This window comes from Castor canadensis, chromosome 7 (assembly GCF_047511655.1).
Source record: "Castor canadensis chromosome 7, mCasCan1.hap1v2, whole genome shotgun sequence".
In the NCBI taxonomy this organism is placed as follows: Eukaryota; Metazoa; Chordata; class Mammalia; order Rodentia; family Castoridae; genus Castor; species Castor canadensis.
Genome location: NC_133392.1, coordinates 11,958,114 through 11,972,762, shown reverse-complemented (window position 1 = coordinate 11,972,762; position 14,649 = coordinate 11,958,114). Strand labels below are relative to the sequence as shown.

The 14,649-nt window shown below is 37.9% G+C and overlaps 1 protein-coding gene across 4 annotated transcripts in view; it reads left to right on the top strand.

Moving 5' to 3' along the window:
* Window positions 1-14,649, top strand: part of Inpp5f (inositol polyphosphate-5-phosphatase F) — an 86,810-nt gene that overhangs the window by 16,062 nt on the left and 56,099 nt on the right. For 3 of the 4 annotated variants that reach the window (XR_012449608.1, XR_012449607.1, XM_020169844.2), the window contains exon 2: window positions 4,226-4,306. Coding sequence is in view for 1 of the 4 variants with exons in the window: in XM_020169844.2 (XP_020025433.2) it covers window positions 4,226-4,306 (81 nt within the window). In the remaining 3 variants the exon portion in view is untranslated. Of the gene's footprint in view, window positions 1-4,225; window positions 4,307-4,959; window positions 5,049-14,649 lie in introns of those variants that run through there. The other variant, XM_074078199.1, reaches the window with a different exon arrangement.

Here is a 14,649-nt window from a genome sequence, read left to right as displayed (position 1 = left end):
GTGTCTCCTCTCATTCTTATTTTTTCAATTTAATTTAACTTTAAAAAGTAGGATATATTTGTTGTACGGGGGGATTCATAGTGACAATTCCAAATAAGCTTATATTGTATGTTGGTTAGATCACCTCCATCATCTCTCCCCCTCTACCCTCTCCCTGCTCCACTTAAAGCAATTGCAGGAGATTTCTTTGTTCTATATCATATAAGTGTATGAAGTCATCAGCCATATTCCTCCACCTTAATCTCCTTCATTCACCCTCCGCCCTCCCACAAGTACACACACACACAGTACCTATTTTACAGTCTTGTCTTTTGTTATTAATATCTAAATTGATGTTCAAAGGGGTTTCTCAGTGTATCCCTGCTGTGAGTATACTTTCCTTTGGTCTGGTCAACTTTCTCTCAGCTTTACATGTAGACGTTTCTCCTCTTTCTTTTCCTTGTGATGCTGGGGATTGAACCTTGGCCCTTGCACAGGCCAGGCACGTTCTCTACTACTGAGCCATGCCTCTGGTCCTAGACATTTTTTTCTTGAGTATTCCATCATGAACTCAGTTTTATGGGTTTAACTGGTTTTCATTCTGGACCTCATGACTATTATTTTTAGTCATTGGACTATAATGCAACTGTCTTTGTACTTTTTTGTAGTTGTTTATTTTTTAAAATTACTTATTTTTTGTGGTGCTGGTATTTGAACTCAGTACTTGAACTTGTTAGGCAGGTGCTCTACCACTTGAGCCATGACCCTAGTCCCAAATTGTAGTTTCTTGAATGAGTAATGCATTCACATAATTCAAAATGCCAAAGATACAAAAGGGTATTGAATAAGGAGGTTCTTACCTGCCTTTTCTTCCAGCTGCTGTATTCTGTCTTTTCTGCCCCCCTGCCTCTTACTGTTTCTGCCCACGTCCTCATCCCTTCCTGCTCAGGAGAGCATGGATGTTTTAGTGTCATCTGTGGTTTATGTTCTTCCTGTCCTTCTGATAGCATCCATTGAGGGGTTTCACATTCATCTCTTCATGTACATTCTTTACCCACTGCTAACCCCCTTCCCAAGCTCATTTGTTGTGACCCTTCATGTCATTTCAAGCCAAGTTTTTGCCATATCCTTGCTGTTTTCCCTGCTCCCAGACTCTTATCTCTTCCCAAATATTTCATGAAATTTTTTGTTTCTGGAACATATATATTTGTTTGGTTCACTAGGTCATGATGTAAAAAGTATTTCTTAATATGGACCTTGAACAACTAAAAACACTATTTAACTTTTGGGTGAGGGTTCATCATATCAATTGAGATACAATTCCTGGCTGTAATTTGGCTTACTTGTGTCATTATCCCAGGCCATAGTCTCCAGGAAGTACAGGCTTGTTATCTTTATCAGCTCTCAACACTTGGTCTCAGTTTACTTCAAGTCTCATTCAGATCTCCACTGTACCCACTGGTCTTTTGTTACCTAGCCTGTTTGCTGCTGTATCATCTTAGCTTGATACAGTGCCTGCTTCCTGGCAAATATTTGATATGTGTTTCCCCAGTTTTGGGACAAATTCCAGACAGTTCTTGTATTTTACTCTGCATTGTTTTTCTTGAAGTTCCATGTTAACTTTTTCTTCATTCTGCCTGTTCTTAGAGCTCATTTCTTACCCAAAGGGTAGAGCCACAAATGGTGGCCTTTGTGGAGGTCAGAGTAGAAGGGTTAGGGGAGCTGGAGTGCCTTCCTTGTGAGAAACATCTGTGTGGGTAGATGTTGAGACTTGGTGTGCCTGATATAGGGATTCTGCTTCACAATTAGAAGTAGAGTTAAATATAACAGATAAAAACAGTAAGTACTTGGTATTGGGTAATGACCACTTTTTTAAACCTAAAGATAATGAAAATGATATATTTGTATCAGAATTAAAGCCAAAATACTTGCAAACATGTCAGAGATTTGAAGTCCTTAATATACAAAGAACTCATAAGTCAACTTGTAAGTTTTTATAATTATAAAGAAAAATTATTAGAAAATGCAAACAAGTAAATCGTAGAAGAAGAAACATAAACACTTTTATAATTGTTTAATCTTACCAATGATAGAAATAAAATACCATTTTTGGCAAAAGATACCATCAAATTAACAAGATTAAAAAATTCTGGTGAGAGTATTTAAAACAAACATTTTCATATGCTTCTGGCAGAAAATCTGTGCTATACCTTTATAGAAGACAATTTGGTAATACTTGAGGGCTTTAAAATTTTAATGCCACCACAAAGTTATCATTGTAAAGAATATTTTAAAGAATTGAGAAAATACTGTTCTTGTGAATTGTTACTTACAACACTAGTATATAAAGCTGTGTTTTTAGTATTGCAATTTATGTAAGACCTGAAATGAAGTAAAATAATGTTATCCTTTGGGTGGTGGCATGATAAGTTCTTCCCCAATTTTATAGTGGTACTTTTATAATCTTTTTTTTTTTTTTTTTGGCAGTAGTGGGCCTTATGCTTGCTAGGCAGGTGCTATATCACTTGAGCCACCCTGACAGCCTTTTTTTGGGGTTGAGTATTTTTTGAGATAGGGTCTTTCAAACTATTTGCTTGAGCTGGCCTCAAGCTGCGCTCCTCCTGATCTCTGCTTCCTGAGTATCTGGGACTATAGGTGTGAGCCACTGGTGCCTAGCTAATAACAATGCATTTCATTTGAAAGTTTTTATCTGACTAGTTCCATGTATAGTTTTAGAGGGAGGCACTGTAGCAGGATGGTTTGGAACTCAGCACTGAGTCAGGTAGAACCTGGTCTTTTTTTTTTTTCCTGAGATGGCATCTCACTTACATAGCCCAGTCTGGCTTCAAATTCACTATGTAGCCCAGGCTGACCTAGAAATCACAATCCTCCTGCCTCAGCCTCCTGAGTGCTGTGATTACAGGTGTGTGTACTACCACACTTGGTTTGTAGACCTCACTTTTGATTGTGGCTCTGCCTTCATCCTTTGTGTGATGTGACTAGGTTACTTTTTGAAGCATCTATTGCCTCATCTGTAAAATGGAACTCCTAATAGCTATCTCACAAAATTGTCAAAATTAGAAATAGTAATATTCATGATAGCCTTTAAAAATTCCTTATTTTACTTTAATTCTTGCCAAAAAACCAAAACAATGAAGTTGAACTGGAAGTATAGCTTAGTGGTAAAGTGCTTGCCTAGCATGTGTTAGCTACCATTCATGAAACCCCAGATTCTATCCTTAGCAGTGCAAAACAGCAACAAACCGACAAAGTCAACTTGCTTCCCATTGAATATGTCATCTAAAAAACAATAGTCAAAGCCCAAATGAATTTGGAGACTAAACTATTAAGTGTATAATTATCCTATGAGTTACAGGTTGAGTGTTAGGTTTCACTAAAATAAAATTTAAATAATTATTAAAATGCAATTTAAATTTTCTGCCAAGAGATATACTATTTTCATACTTGCTGATTCTTTCCAGCTGTTGAACTATCAGTGACGTCACACTTTCCACCGTGTAGATAACAGCCTTTTGCAACCTGGGTTCCAGAAGAGAAATAAAAGTCCTGTTGTCCTTAGACATCTGTTGTGTGTAATGAATTTGCTTCTCTTCTCTGTGTCTAGAATGGCACCAGTTGTATGCCATTTCATTTCTCATGTGGGAGAAATGAGAAAACTGTCATCAAATCATTGTGGTCTGTTCTGTGGTTCGGATGAGGAGTCCTGATTGAGATGTCCAGCAACTGGAACAGTTCCTATTGAGTTTCCCCTGGAAGTCAGATAAAAGAGCAGTGGCTTTCTGGATGTCTTTACCTGGTGTAAGCATTTTTGGGAAAAGTTCTTTTGGAGAGTGTAATGCAATAAGCAGGCAGCTCTATGGCCATTTCTTAGAGCTTGTCTTTGTATCTGTGCTGTAGGTAGGACTTTGGGCTGTTCTGCCTGTTTGCTCTCTTGTAGTGCAACAGCCTCTTTTCTCCACTGTAGGGCGCCAACGATACTGCTTCTCGTGGTGTGGTCTAGCTTCTGAAGTTTTTGCCCATAGCTATCCCAACTAATACCAGGAGCCTTGTTCAGGTCTCAGAGTTAATGTGTTATCACAGATTACTTTTTGGTAATGCATTCAGTGCTCTTGTTTAGCACTGATTTTTGTGGATGTTGATCATTGTTCTAATGTACTGTTAACGATATTGTGTAATGTATTTTCTGGAGAATATGTTTTCATAACTACTTCTTCTTTTATTTTAGCTACGGATCTACTTCTTGCCTGGAATCCCATTTGTTTGGGGTTGGTAGAAGGTGTGATTGGGAAAATTCAACTTCATTCAGGTATGTTTCTATAAACTCCCTAAACTTTCAAATTTAATGTGGCATTCTCTGACATTTTCTTCTTTGAGGATACATGTAAATTCTGTTATGGCTTTGATTCTTTTGTCTTAATTTTGAGCCTGCTCAAAGTGGGTATATTTCTGTTTAACTTTAATGAACTAAAAACGAAGCTTTAGAAAAATAAGGCATAATATTATAATCATTTCATTCTTTTGCTAAAAAATCCTCACCAAAATCTGTTGTGTTTCAGGAATTGTGCTTGTTTATGTAACACCATACTGAGCAAAAACTGACCCTTTTTTGCCCTCATGGAACTTACAATTTAGGAAAAATACAGATATGAATGAGTAGTCACTGAAATGGATATATAATCATTTGAGAGTTGATGCAGGTGTTATAAAGGAAAGATACAGCAAGTGCATGGACTTCAGGGGAGAGCAGGAGTACAGCTGGAAATGCAGCAGGTGGCAGCCTTATTCCTTATTCAGTCACTTCTGGCCAGGAAAGAGTATGGACCTCACGATATGTAGTGTGGTCCCTCAGGGACTGCTGTCCACGGCAAGCAGATTGATGGAAAGTCTAAGACATCAACCAGACCCTCACCTGGAAGGACAAGTGTCTGATAAAATTTCTTTCTTTCTTTTTTTTTTAAGTTTTGGTGGTACTGGGGTTTGGATTCAGGGCTCACGCTTGCTAAACAGGTGCTCTCCCACTTGAGCCACTCTGCCAGCTGTAAGAACAAGTAAGTTTCTTGGGTTCAGGAGGAATTTTGATGGTAGAAAATTTAAAAAAGTATTATATAGGTGGGTCCCACAAAGCTAACTGAAAATAGCCAAATGAAATTTTTTTGGTGGTACTGGGATTTGAACTCAGGCCCTCATGCTTGCTAGCTAGGTGCTCTACCACTTGAGCCACTCCACAGCCCCCAACTGAAATATTTTAAGCATTGTATTTAAGTATCTATTTCCCTTGGTATCAATTTTAATGAGTTATGAACTATAGGAGGCCTTGCCATTTTTGTTATGTAATTGAGAGTACTATATCTCTGTCTCTGTAGTGTACCTTTTTTTATTTCAAAATAAAATTATTGAGTATTTGGAAGGTAGGTTGGTTTTTGTGATTTAGAAAGCACATGTTGCCAGAGACAATTTCATTTTCCTTTGCTAGGCTCTGGTTGTCTTTAAAATTGTGTTTTTACACATGAAAAAATGCTCACTATCTCTAGCAATAAAGGAAATGCAAATTAAAACCACACTAAGATTCCACCTCACCCCTGTTAGAATAGCCATCATTAGCAACACCACCACCAACAGGTGTTGGCAAGGATGGAGGGCGGGGGGAAGGAACCCTCTTACACTGCTGGTGGGAATGAAAACTAGTACAACCACTCTGGAAAAAAATTTGGAGGCTACTTAAAACGCTAAACATTGATCTACCATTTGATCCAGCAATACCACTCTTGGGGATATACCCAAAAGACTGTGACACAGGTTACTCCAGAGGCACCTGCACACCCATGTTTATTGCAGCACTTTTCACAATAGCCAAGTTGTGGAAACAGCCAAGATGCCCCACCACTGACAAATGGATTAAGAAAATGTGGTATCTATACACAATGGAATTTTATGCAGCCATGAAGAAGAACAAAATGTTATCATTCGCTGGTAAATGGATGGAATTGGAGAACATCATTCTGAGTGAGGTTAGCCTGGCCCAAAAGACCAAAAATCGTATGTTTTCTCTCATATGCGGACATTAGATCAAGGGCAAACACAACAAGGGGATTGAACTATGAGCACATGATAAAAGCGAGAACACACAAGAGAGGGGTGAGGATAGGTAAGACACCTAAAACATTAGCTAGCTTTTGTTGCCCTCAACGCAGAGAAACTAAAGCAGATACCTTAAAGCAACTGAGGCCAATAGGAGAAGAGGATCAGGAACTAGAGAAAAGGTTAGATCAAAAAGAATTAACCTAGAAGGTAACACACATGCACAGGAAATTAATGTGAGTCAGCTCCCTGTATAGCTATCCTTATCTCAACCAGCAAAAACTCTTGTTCCTTCCTATTATTGCTTATACTCTGTCTTCAACAAAATTAGAGATAAGGGCAAAATAGTTTCTGCCGGGTATTGAGGGGGTGGGGGGGAGAGGGAGGCGGTGGAGTGGGTGGTAAGGGAGGGGGTGGGGTCAGGGGGGAGAAATGACCCAAGCATTGAATGCACATATGAATAATAAAAAAATTTTAAAAAAAGAAAGAAAAAAAATTGTGTTTTTAATATGAAATATTTTATAAACGAGAGGCTGTTTATCAGAGATATATAGGAAAGGTTGCTATAAGATGCACAAGTGTATCTGTCTAGATTAAGAAATGAAACATGACCAGTGTCTTCAGAGCCTTCCTGTGCTTCTCTCCAAATGTTTCCTTCCCTGAAAGACAACCTGCTATTTTCAATTTTGTTGCTGTCATTCCTTTGATTTTCATTATTGCTTTTTAATACATATGTAGTCCTAAATAATATGTTGCTAAGGCTTGTCTTTTGGGGATTTTGCATAAATGACATTAAACTGCTTGTGTTCTTTCTCTTCTTTATATTTCTATTTTTGAGATTTGCCCATGTTGATGTATGATAATGGAAACCCTTATTTTCACTCTTATTTGAATATATCATGATTTGCTCTTTTTCCTGTCATTGTGTAATTTAGTTGTTTCTTTTTTCTTTCTTTTTTTTGCTACTAGAAATACTGCTGTGAGCATTGTTGTTTATTCTGTCTTTGGTAGGTTTTTAAAAAAATCTTTTCAACACAGAGTTGAAAAGCATTTAGTCATTGTGTAACCATGCTAAGTATTTTAATAATACTCTCTAACTGTCCACATTTACATATGTATATTTTTAATTCATTTACATGCTGACAGGATAATTTCACATCTGGATGTTCTGAGCTGAAATTCATTTTCCATTATTTAAATGACATGTATGAAACTTTTGAATTATTTTTCTTCAATTTCAATCACATCTTGGAGCAGTGAATAATCACTGAAATTTGTCAGGAGACCAGGATTCAAACTCTGTTTATTAGCTTTGAGACATAGAGAAGTTACCTAATACCTGTTTCACTTATCTATTGTGTAATAAGTCATCGTAAGAGCTAATGGCTTCAAACAACGCAGTGTATAATACCCCACTATTGTATGGGTTGACCAAGCTATTCTGCTCCTCTCATTGGCTGGAGTCATTTCTACAGGGGAGTTTGCCTAGGTTGCCTCCATCTGAGTTCATATGGCCTCTCTCTGTGGATCTCCTGAGAACTCTCCTTGGAGAAGAGGTTCTCCATCTTGGATAGCCTGGACAACTTTTTAGGGTGGTGGCTGCGTTCCAGGAAGACAAATCCCAAACTTCAAATGCCTCTTCTTTTCTTTCTTTTTTTTTTGCTTAGTTAAGTTTATTTCATGAGCAGTAATCATCTCAGAAATCTTTTTCTTCATCAGATGCTTGAGTCCCTTGCAAATTTTTTTGATCTTTGATCTTGAATGTGGAGTTTTACTCCATCAATAATATGATTTTCCTGTTGTATTGCATTTTGAAATTCTTCTGAAGAAAACTGAATCCAACCCAGACCTCTGTGAAAGCCAGTTTCTTTGTCAAAATTACAATGCTCAGTTTGGTCATATATGAAAGTGCAAAGTCAGCTCACTTGATGCCACGGTCCAAGGAATTTTTCTGGCAAAAGTAATTGGTTCAACTAACTCTCCTACGCAATGCATAGCACTCCTCACTGCTGAGGCTACCATGTTTTCTTTAGACAGAAGGGCCAGCAGGACCTTTTCATTTTTCTATGCTGGGATTCAAACTCAGGGCCTTGCACCACTAGCAGCAAGTACTCTACTACTGAGCTACACCCCAGCCCAGCTTGTACTTCTTAAGCTGTAAAGCAAGAGTAAAATTAACTGGCCGCAGTATTTCTGTAGGGTATTGTAAGTCCCAAATGAAATAATAAGCCCAAAGGTTCTTACTTGCTCTTGAGCATCCATCTTCCTCTTCTGTTCCCTGTCATCCTTTGTTCTTGAGGCAGCCATGTCCCTCCTTTCCCTGGGCCTCCTTAAAGCTCTTGCATGGGGGTCAGATTAGCTGGTGTGCACCAGAACTGAGCTGAACACTTTGGGAGAATTTTCTCATGGGAACATCTTATCTTTGGGAGGTAGAAGATGAAGGAAATAAAATGTCTGTACTTAAACTCTCTTTCACTCCTGTTTTCCTCCTACTGATTCTCTTCATATCAATGCAAGAATTTTTGTTCTTGACTAGTGAGATGGGAGCATAAATTAATTTGAACAGATGTCATTGACAGTCTTAAAATGGCGTGGGTGAGCTATGCTGCTGTTCCTGATTGTCACTGAACTCTGAGCTCTGAGAAATGTAGCAGGCTCTCATGATTTAAGAACTGGATTAGTTTGCTAGGGCCACCATAGCAGAGTGCTACAGGCTGGGTGGCTTAAGCAACAAAATTTCTCACGGTCAAGGTATTGGCAAGGTTGGTTTTTTCTGAGACCTCTCTCCTTGGCTTGTAGATGGTCATATTCTCTCATCTGTACTTGGTTTTCCCTCCCTGTGTAACTTTGTCTAAATTTCCTTCTGATAATAACACCAGCTCTTTTGGATTAAAGCTCACTCTGATTAACTCATTTTAATACAATTACTTCTTTAAAGACCCTGTCTCCAAATATGGTCACATTCTGAGGCAATGGGGGTTAGGACTTCAACATATGAGTTTTGATGGTTTAGTCCATACTAGGAAGCTAATGTCCACTGAAACATTACAGTGCATTTCAAAGATAATTCCCTCTGGTCTAGTACTGCTGATTCCTGCTTTTTTCTTCTTCTCCTTTTTTTTTTTTTGGGAGGGGATAACTGGGGAATGAATCCAGGGCCTCACACTTACTAGGCAGGTGCTGTTCTACTTGAGCTATGCCATCAGCCTAATTCCGGCTTCTTACCCATTATTTCACGGTGGTATGTCATTCAAATATCATTGACTGTGCATCCAGTGAGGAGGTGGACTAGTTCTAAAAGGTCACATGATGTCATTGGGTCAGGGTACTTTATCTGAACCTCAGTTGCTGTCTCTAAGACAAAGATGGTAATACCTCCTTGAGGCAGTTATTGTGAGGATTTAATAAAACTTTCTAAGTGAGTGGTTGGTCATGATAAGCATTCAATATATGATTATTTTTTTAAGGCCTAAAAGGTGTCAGATACTCTATTAGAGAACCATTTAAGTTCTAGATACACAACTTTGAAAAAAATTTAAACTTGAACTATTTTTCTTATGTTAATATTTGCTGAAACTGTAATAATATTAACAAGTCACCTGAAATTCCCTTGTAAAACTCTGTCAAAAATAATGTTTTTAGTAGTAAAATATTTGTAGCATTAGTAAAAGTTATATTTCATAATCCATGTACTCCTTTTAAATATATATGTTTGAAAAAATTTTTAAAGTATTTTCAGTTGTGGTATCTTTAATTTTGTTTTTGAGTTAGCATATAATAATAATACTACAAGGGAGTTTCATTGTGATAGTTGGAAAGATTCGTATAGTACTTTTAACAAGTTTACTCCCTCCATTTTTATTTCCATACCTTCCCCTTCCTTCTCTGTTTTTTAGACACTGTCTGATGGGTTTGATTATGCTTCTTCATATATATATGTGTGTGTGTGTGTGTGTGTGTTTATATATGTAACGTACATATATGTATGTGTATATACATATATGTGTAATGCACTTTAATCTCCTTTACTCCTTAGTAGGCTTTCCTTTTCCCCTTCCCCCTCCAGTTCATCCCTCCAGACAGTCCCCCTTTCACATTCATGTCTCCTTATTGTTATTCTCATCATTATTGTTTTAGGTCTAGCTTCTATCAAATAAGTGAAAACATGCAATATTTGGCTTTTTGAGCTTGCCTTATCTCACTCAACGTGATGATTTCCAGTTCCATCCATTTTCCTGCAAATGACATAATTTCATTTTTAGAGCTGAGTGACATTCCATGGTGTATATGTGTGTGCATGTTTATCATATTTTCTTTATCCATTCATCAGTTGTTGGGCACTTTAGCTGATTCCACAGTTTGGCTATTGTGAACAAGGCTACAATAAACATGGGTGTGCAGGTGTCTCTTTTGTATGTTGATTTACACTCCTTAGGATATATGCAAAAGAGTCGTATGTCAGGGTCATAAGGTGGGTCTATTTTTAGTTTTTGAGGAAACCCCACATTGATTTTCACAGTGGCTGTATGAGTTTACATTCCTACCAACAGTGTATGAGGGTTCCTCTTTTTCCCTGTATCCTCACCAACATTCAGTGTTGTTTTCTTTTCTTTTCTTTTTTTATTTCTTTTATTCATATGTGTTTGGGTCATTTCTCACCCCTCTCCTTTCCCCCCCCAACCCCCTTGCAGTGTTGTTTTCTTGATGACAGTCATTCTAATTGGGGTGAAATCGAAGCTCAATGTAGTTTTGATTTTCATTTCCTTTATGGCTAAGAATGTTGAACTTTATTTGTATTTATTAGCCATTTGTATTTCTTCCAAGAACTGTTCAATTCACTGGCCCACTTATTAATTGGGATTATTTGTTCTTTTGCTGTTTAATTTTTTTGTACTTTTTTTATATTCTGGATATTAATCCCTTATCCATGGAATAACTGGCAAAGATTTTCTCTAATTATGGTATCTTTTGCTGATAATTGCCCACCCTTTTAGCAGCTCTATCAAAAAATAAATCTAGTTACCCTGGTGCCCAGAATGTATCTATTTAGAACTGTTTGGCTATTTTTGGGTTGGAAGGCTTCTTCCCAGACATTTGCAGGTAGACTTTCAGCAGGGTTTACTGTAGCCTTTTCTCTGATAGTCTGAGTATGCCTGCCTTTGGGCTGATTGGTTGAGATTTATCAATATGAGGACAGAAAGTAGAAAGGACGTGTAATGTGCTAGGAAGATGAAGGCAAAGTAAAACTCCATGAAAGCCATTTTTGATTCATTATAGTATCCAGGAAGAAGTAGGAATGATAGTGCAGTTCTTACCACATTTGTAATTATGTGTTAATTTTTGTTTCCTTCTTTTTTGTCTGTGTCTTGTCTGGAGGCTAATCTCTGAGAAGACAGGGGCTCTGTCTGTTTTGCTCACTTGTGTCCCTGTGTGCTGGCCTACAGCAGGGGCTATTCAAAAATGTTCTGCAAGTACTTACTGATTTAATTTAATACAGATATTTATGGTATGCCTACTGTGTGCCAAGGCCTGCACTCAGTGCTGGGGGTTGCAGAATGAACAAAACCTAATGCTTCTAGGATCATAGACTCCAGTCTGAGTGGCATACATTAATTACCAAATCACAAAGATTATTACTACAGATTTAAGCTTTTGAAGACAGGTATGGAGTACCGTGGGCCCAACTGTGTTGGATTGGGGTTCCAGATGGATGTTTAATGTGAGGCCTGAAAAATGAGTATGTGGGATACAGACTAATGGATAGGAGTGAAGGGCGGTGAAAAGGGTAAGAGGTGAGGGAATGAGAGGAGAGATGGTGTGTGCCAGAGTAAGCAGCTGTGCAAATGTGTTAATATACTGCTGTCATTTATTTTTGGTGTACTGTCTGGGATATAGCCATCTCGTCACACAGACATCCATGAAAAGATTGCTTTAGGCTGGAGATTTTAAATGGATCACAAAAGCTCTTCAAGTTAAATGCATTTTGAAGATTGAGAAGAGGATAAGCTCAATTAGGGTAAGAAGTGTCTGTGAATATAAAAAGCACAAAGATTCATTAGCAAAGATATATATCCCACGATATATTCAGAAATAGTTGGAAGAGAAAATTGTCAGTAGTCTTGATTAATTTGGCAATAGAGTCTCTTTGTTTAGTAATTAAGTGAATTATTCCTTATAGTACTGAACAATCACAGACAAAATTTATTCAAGTAGATCTCATTCATTAAAATAGTACTCACCATCTGCTCTTCTGCCATTTTTGAAGTGGTGAAGATGTCTCAATCATTAAGATGGTAAAATGCATTTTGTATATGATTTTAAAACTGACTGCAATCTTCTCTCTATGGAGACATTCTTACTTTGCACTAATGACAAAAAATATTTTGAGTGTTACTTGCATTGTTTGACTACTTGCCTGTAAAGCCATTGGAAAAGCCCACTCCTCGAGAACATGAGGGAGAAGCAGAGAAGCCAGGCAGGGCCCCTTTAGGGCTTTCAATCTCTGTTGGAAGCCTGGTTCCTGGGACAGGCGTCTGTTTGAATGTGAGTTTCATTATCTGTACATTATACATATACTGTGCAGAAGTAGGTGGTTCTATTGTCTACTGACAAGTTATATTATTAAAAATATGTATGGATTGTGATGATGGTTTCATAACTTACTTTCATAATTTATTAAGGTCAGAGACAAGAATGTGGCCCAACTGGAAGAGTGCCTGCCTAGCATGCACAGGACCTGGACTTCAAGCTCCAGTAGAAAAAAAAAATTATTAAGATCATTGAGTTTTATCCTTACAAATAGGTGAATTTTAATGTTCATAAATTATATCTCAGTAAAACCATTAAATCTAGGCGTGATCATGCATGCCTATAATCCCAGCACTTGGGAGGCAAAGGAAGGAGGATCATGAATTTGAGACCATAGTGAATTCCAGGCCAGCCTGGGCTACACAATGAGACCCTGTGTCAAGACAAAACAAAACAACACACCCCCCGACATCAAAAAAACCAAACAAACCCAAAACCATTAGAAACATTTAAGTCAAAGGTAGCCTTTGTTATAGCCTCTTGTAATTACTTTAGATTTTATTTTAATTAAAAAAACTCACTAGGGCTAGGGATGTAGCTCAGTGGTAGAGTTTTTTTTTTTTTAGCATACTGGTGTCTGAACTCAGGGCTTTGTATTTGCTTGACAAGTACTTTGTCATTTGACCCATGACCCCAGACCTTTTTGCTTTAGTTTATTTTTCAGATAGAGTCTTACGCTTTCACCAGGTTTTCCTTGGAGCATGATGATCCTCCCATCTCTGCCTCAGGAATAGCTGGGATTATGGGCATGAACCAGTATGCCTAGCTTGGTGGTTTTTTTTTTTTTTAAGAAGTGCTAGAGTTTGAACTCAGGGCCTCATGCTTGCTAGGCAAGTGTTTTTTACCACTTAAGCTACTCCACCAGCCCCCAGTTTGTTTTTTTGAGATAGGGTCTTGCCCAGGCTGGCCTCAAACTGCAGTCCTTCTATCTCTGCTTTCCAAGTAGCTGGGATTACAATTATGAGCCGTCATGTCTGGCCCAGAGAACATACACAAAACCCTGGGTTTGATCCCTGGTTCCTTAGAAACAAACAACAACAAAAAAACCCTAAAACAACCAATCTACGTTTTCGTACTTACACGTGATTTTCCCCCCATACTAGTTTGTTTAGGATATTTTCCTCAAATCAACAGTATTACTTGTAACATAACATTTTTATCAAAATGATCTGAAATGTAATTAAACATAGCTATTTCATATTCATTTTCTCATTCTTGAGCATCTCAGAATTAGTTATTGTGGAGGTAAGATTTTCACTGGTCCCTGGTTAACCCTTAAAGAGAGTTTTTAACTGTAGTGTGACTGATCCACCTTATTGTACCTTTGAGTCATAGAAGCGGGCAACTAAGTGGTGTGAGAGGATTACATCGTTCCTTATTTTGCTTCCCTCCTGTTCCTTTTCCTCTCCCCAGGTGCCCAGGTGCTGAATGTTCATCTTTTCCTGTTTGCTCTTCTCAGCTTGTTGCGTTATTTCCTGCCTCATAATTTCCCACCTCCTAGGTAGAAGCAATGCTTGATGTGTGACCTGTAGCTCTGAGCTCTCCCAGATGGTCGTTAAATAAGCATGCTTCTTATTTCTGTGTGTATATCCAAGAGGCATGGCAGATTCCTGCATTTTCAGGTGGAGATACTTTTAGAGGCAGGCCAGCTTTCCTCATTGCTATTCTACCATCATTCCTTTTTCTAGTCATGAACCCATTTATCCTTGAACTCCATTTGTTTTCCTCAGTGATTACTATGGCATTGATAATGAAAGTTTGGTGTTTAGCCTAAAAGAATTGTTACGGTATGGGCTGGGTTTTTTTTCTTTGTTTTCCTTTTTTCTCATAAATTTAGTAGCCTATAGTAATTATGGAAAACAATGGGTTTCATTGTGACATTTTCATTCATACATATACCATATTTCGATCATATTTCTCCCTCGTACTCTGTTATCCCTATCCCCGCTCAGATTGCCTTCCTTTTCTTTACTAGTCCCCACT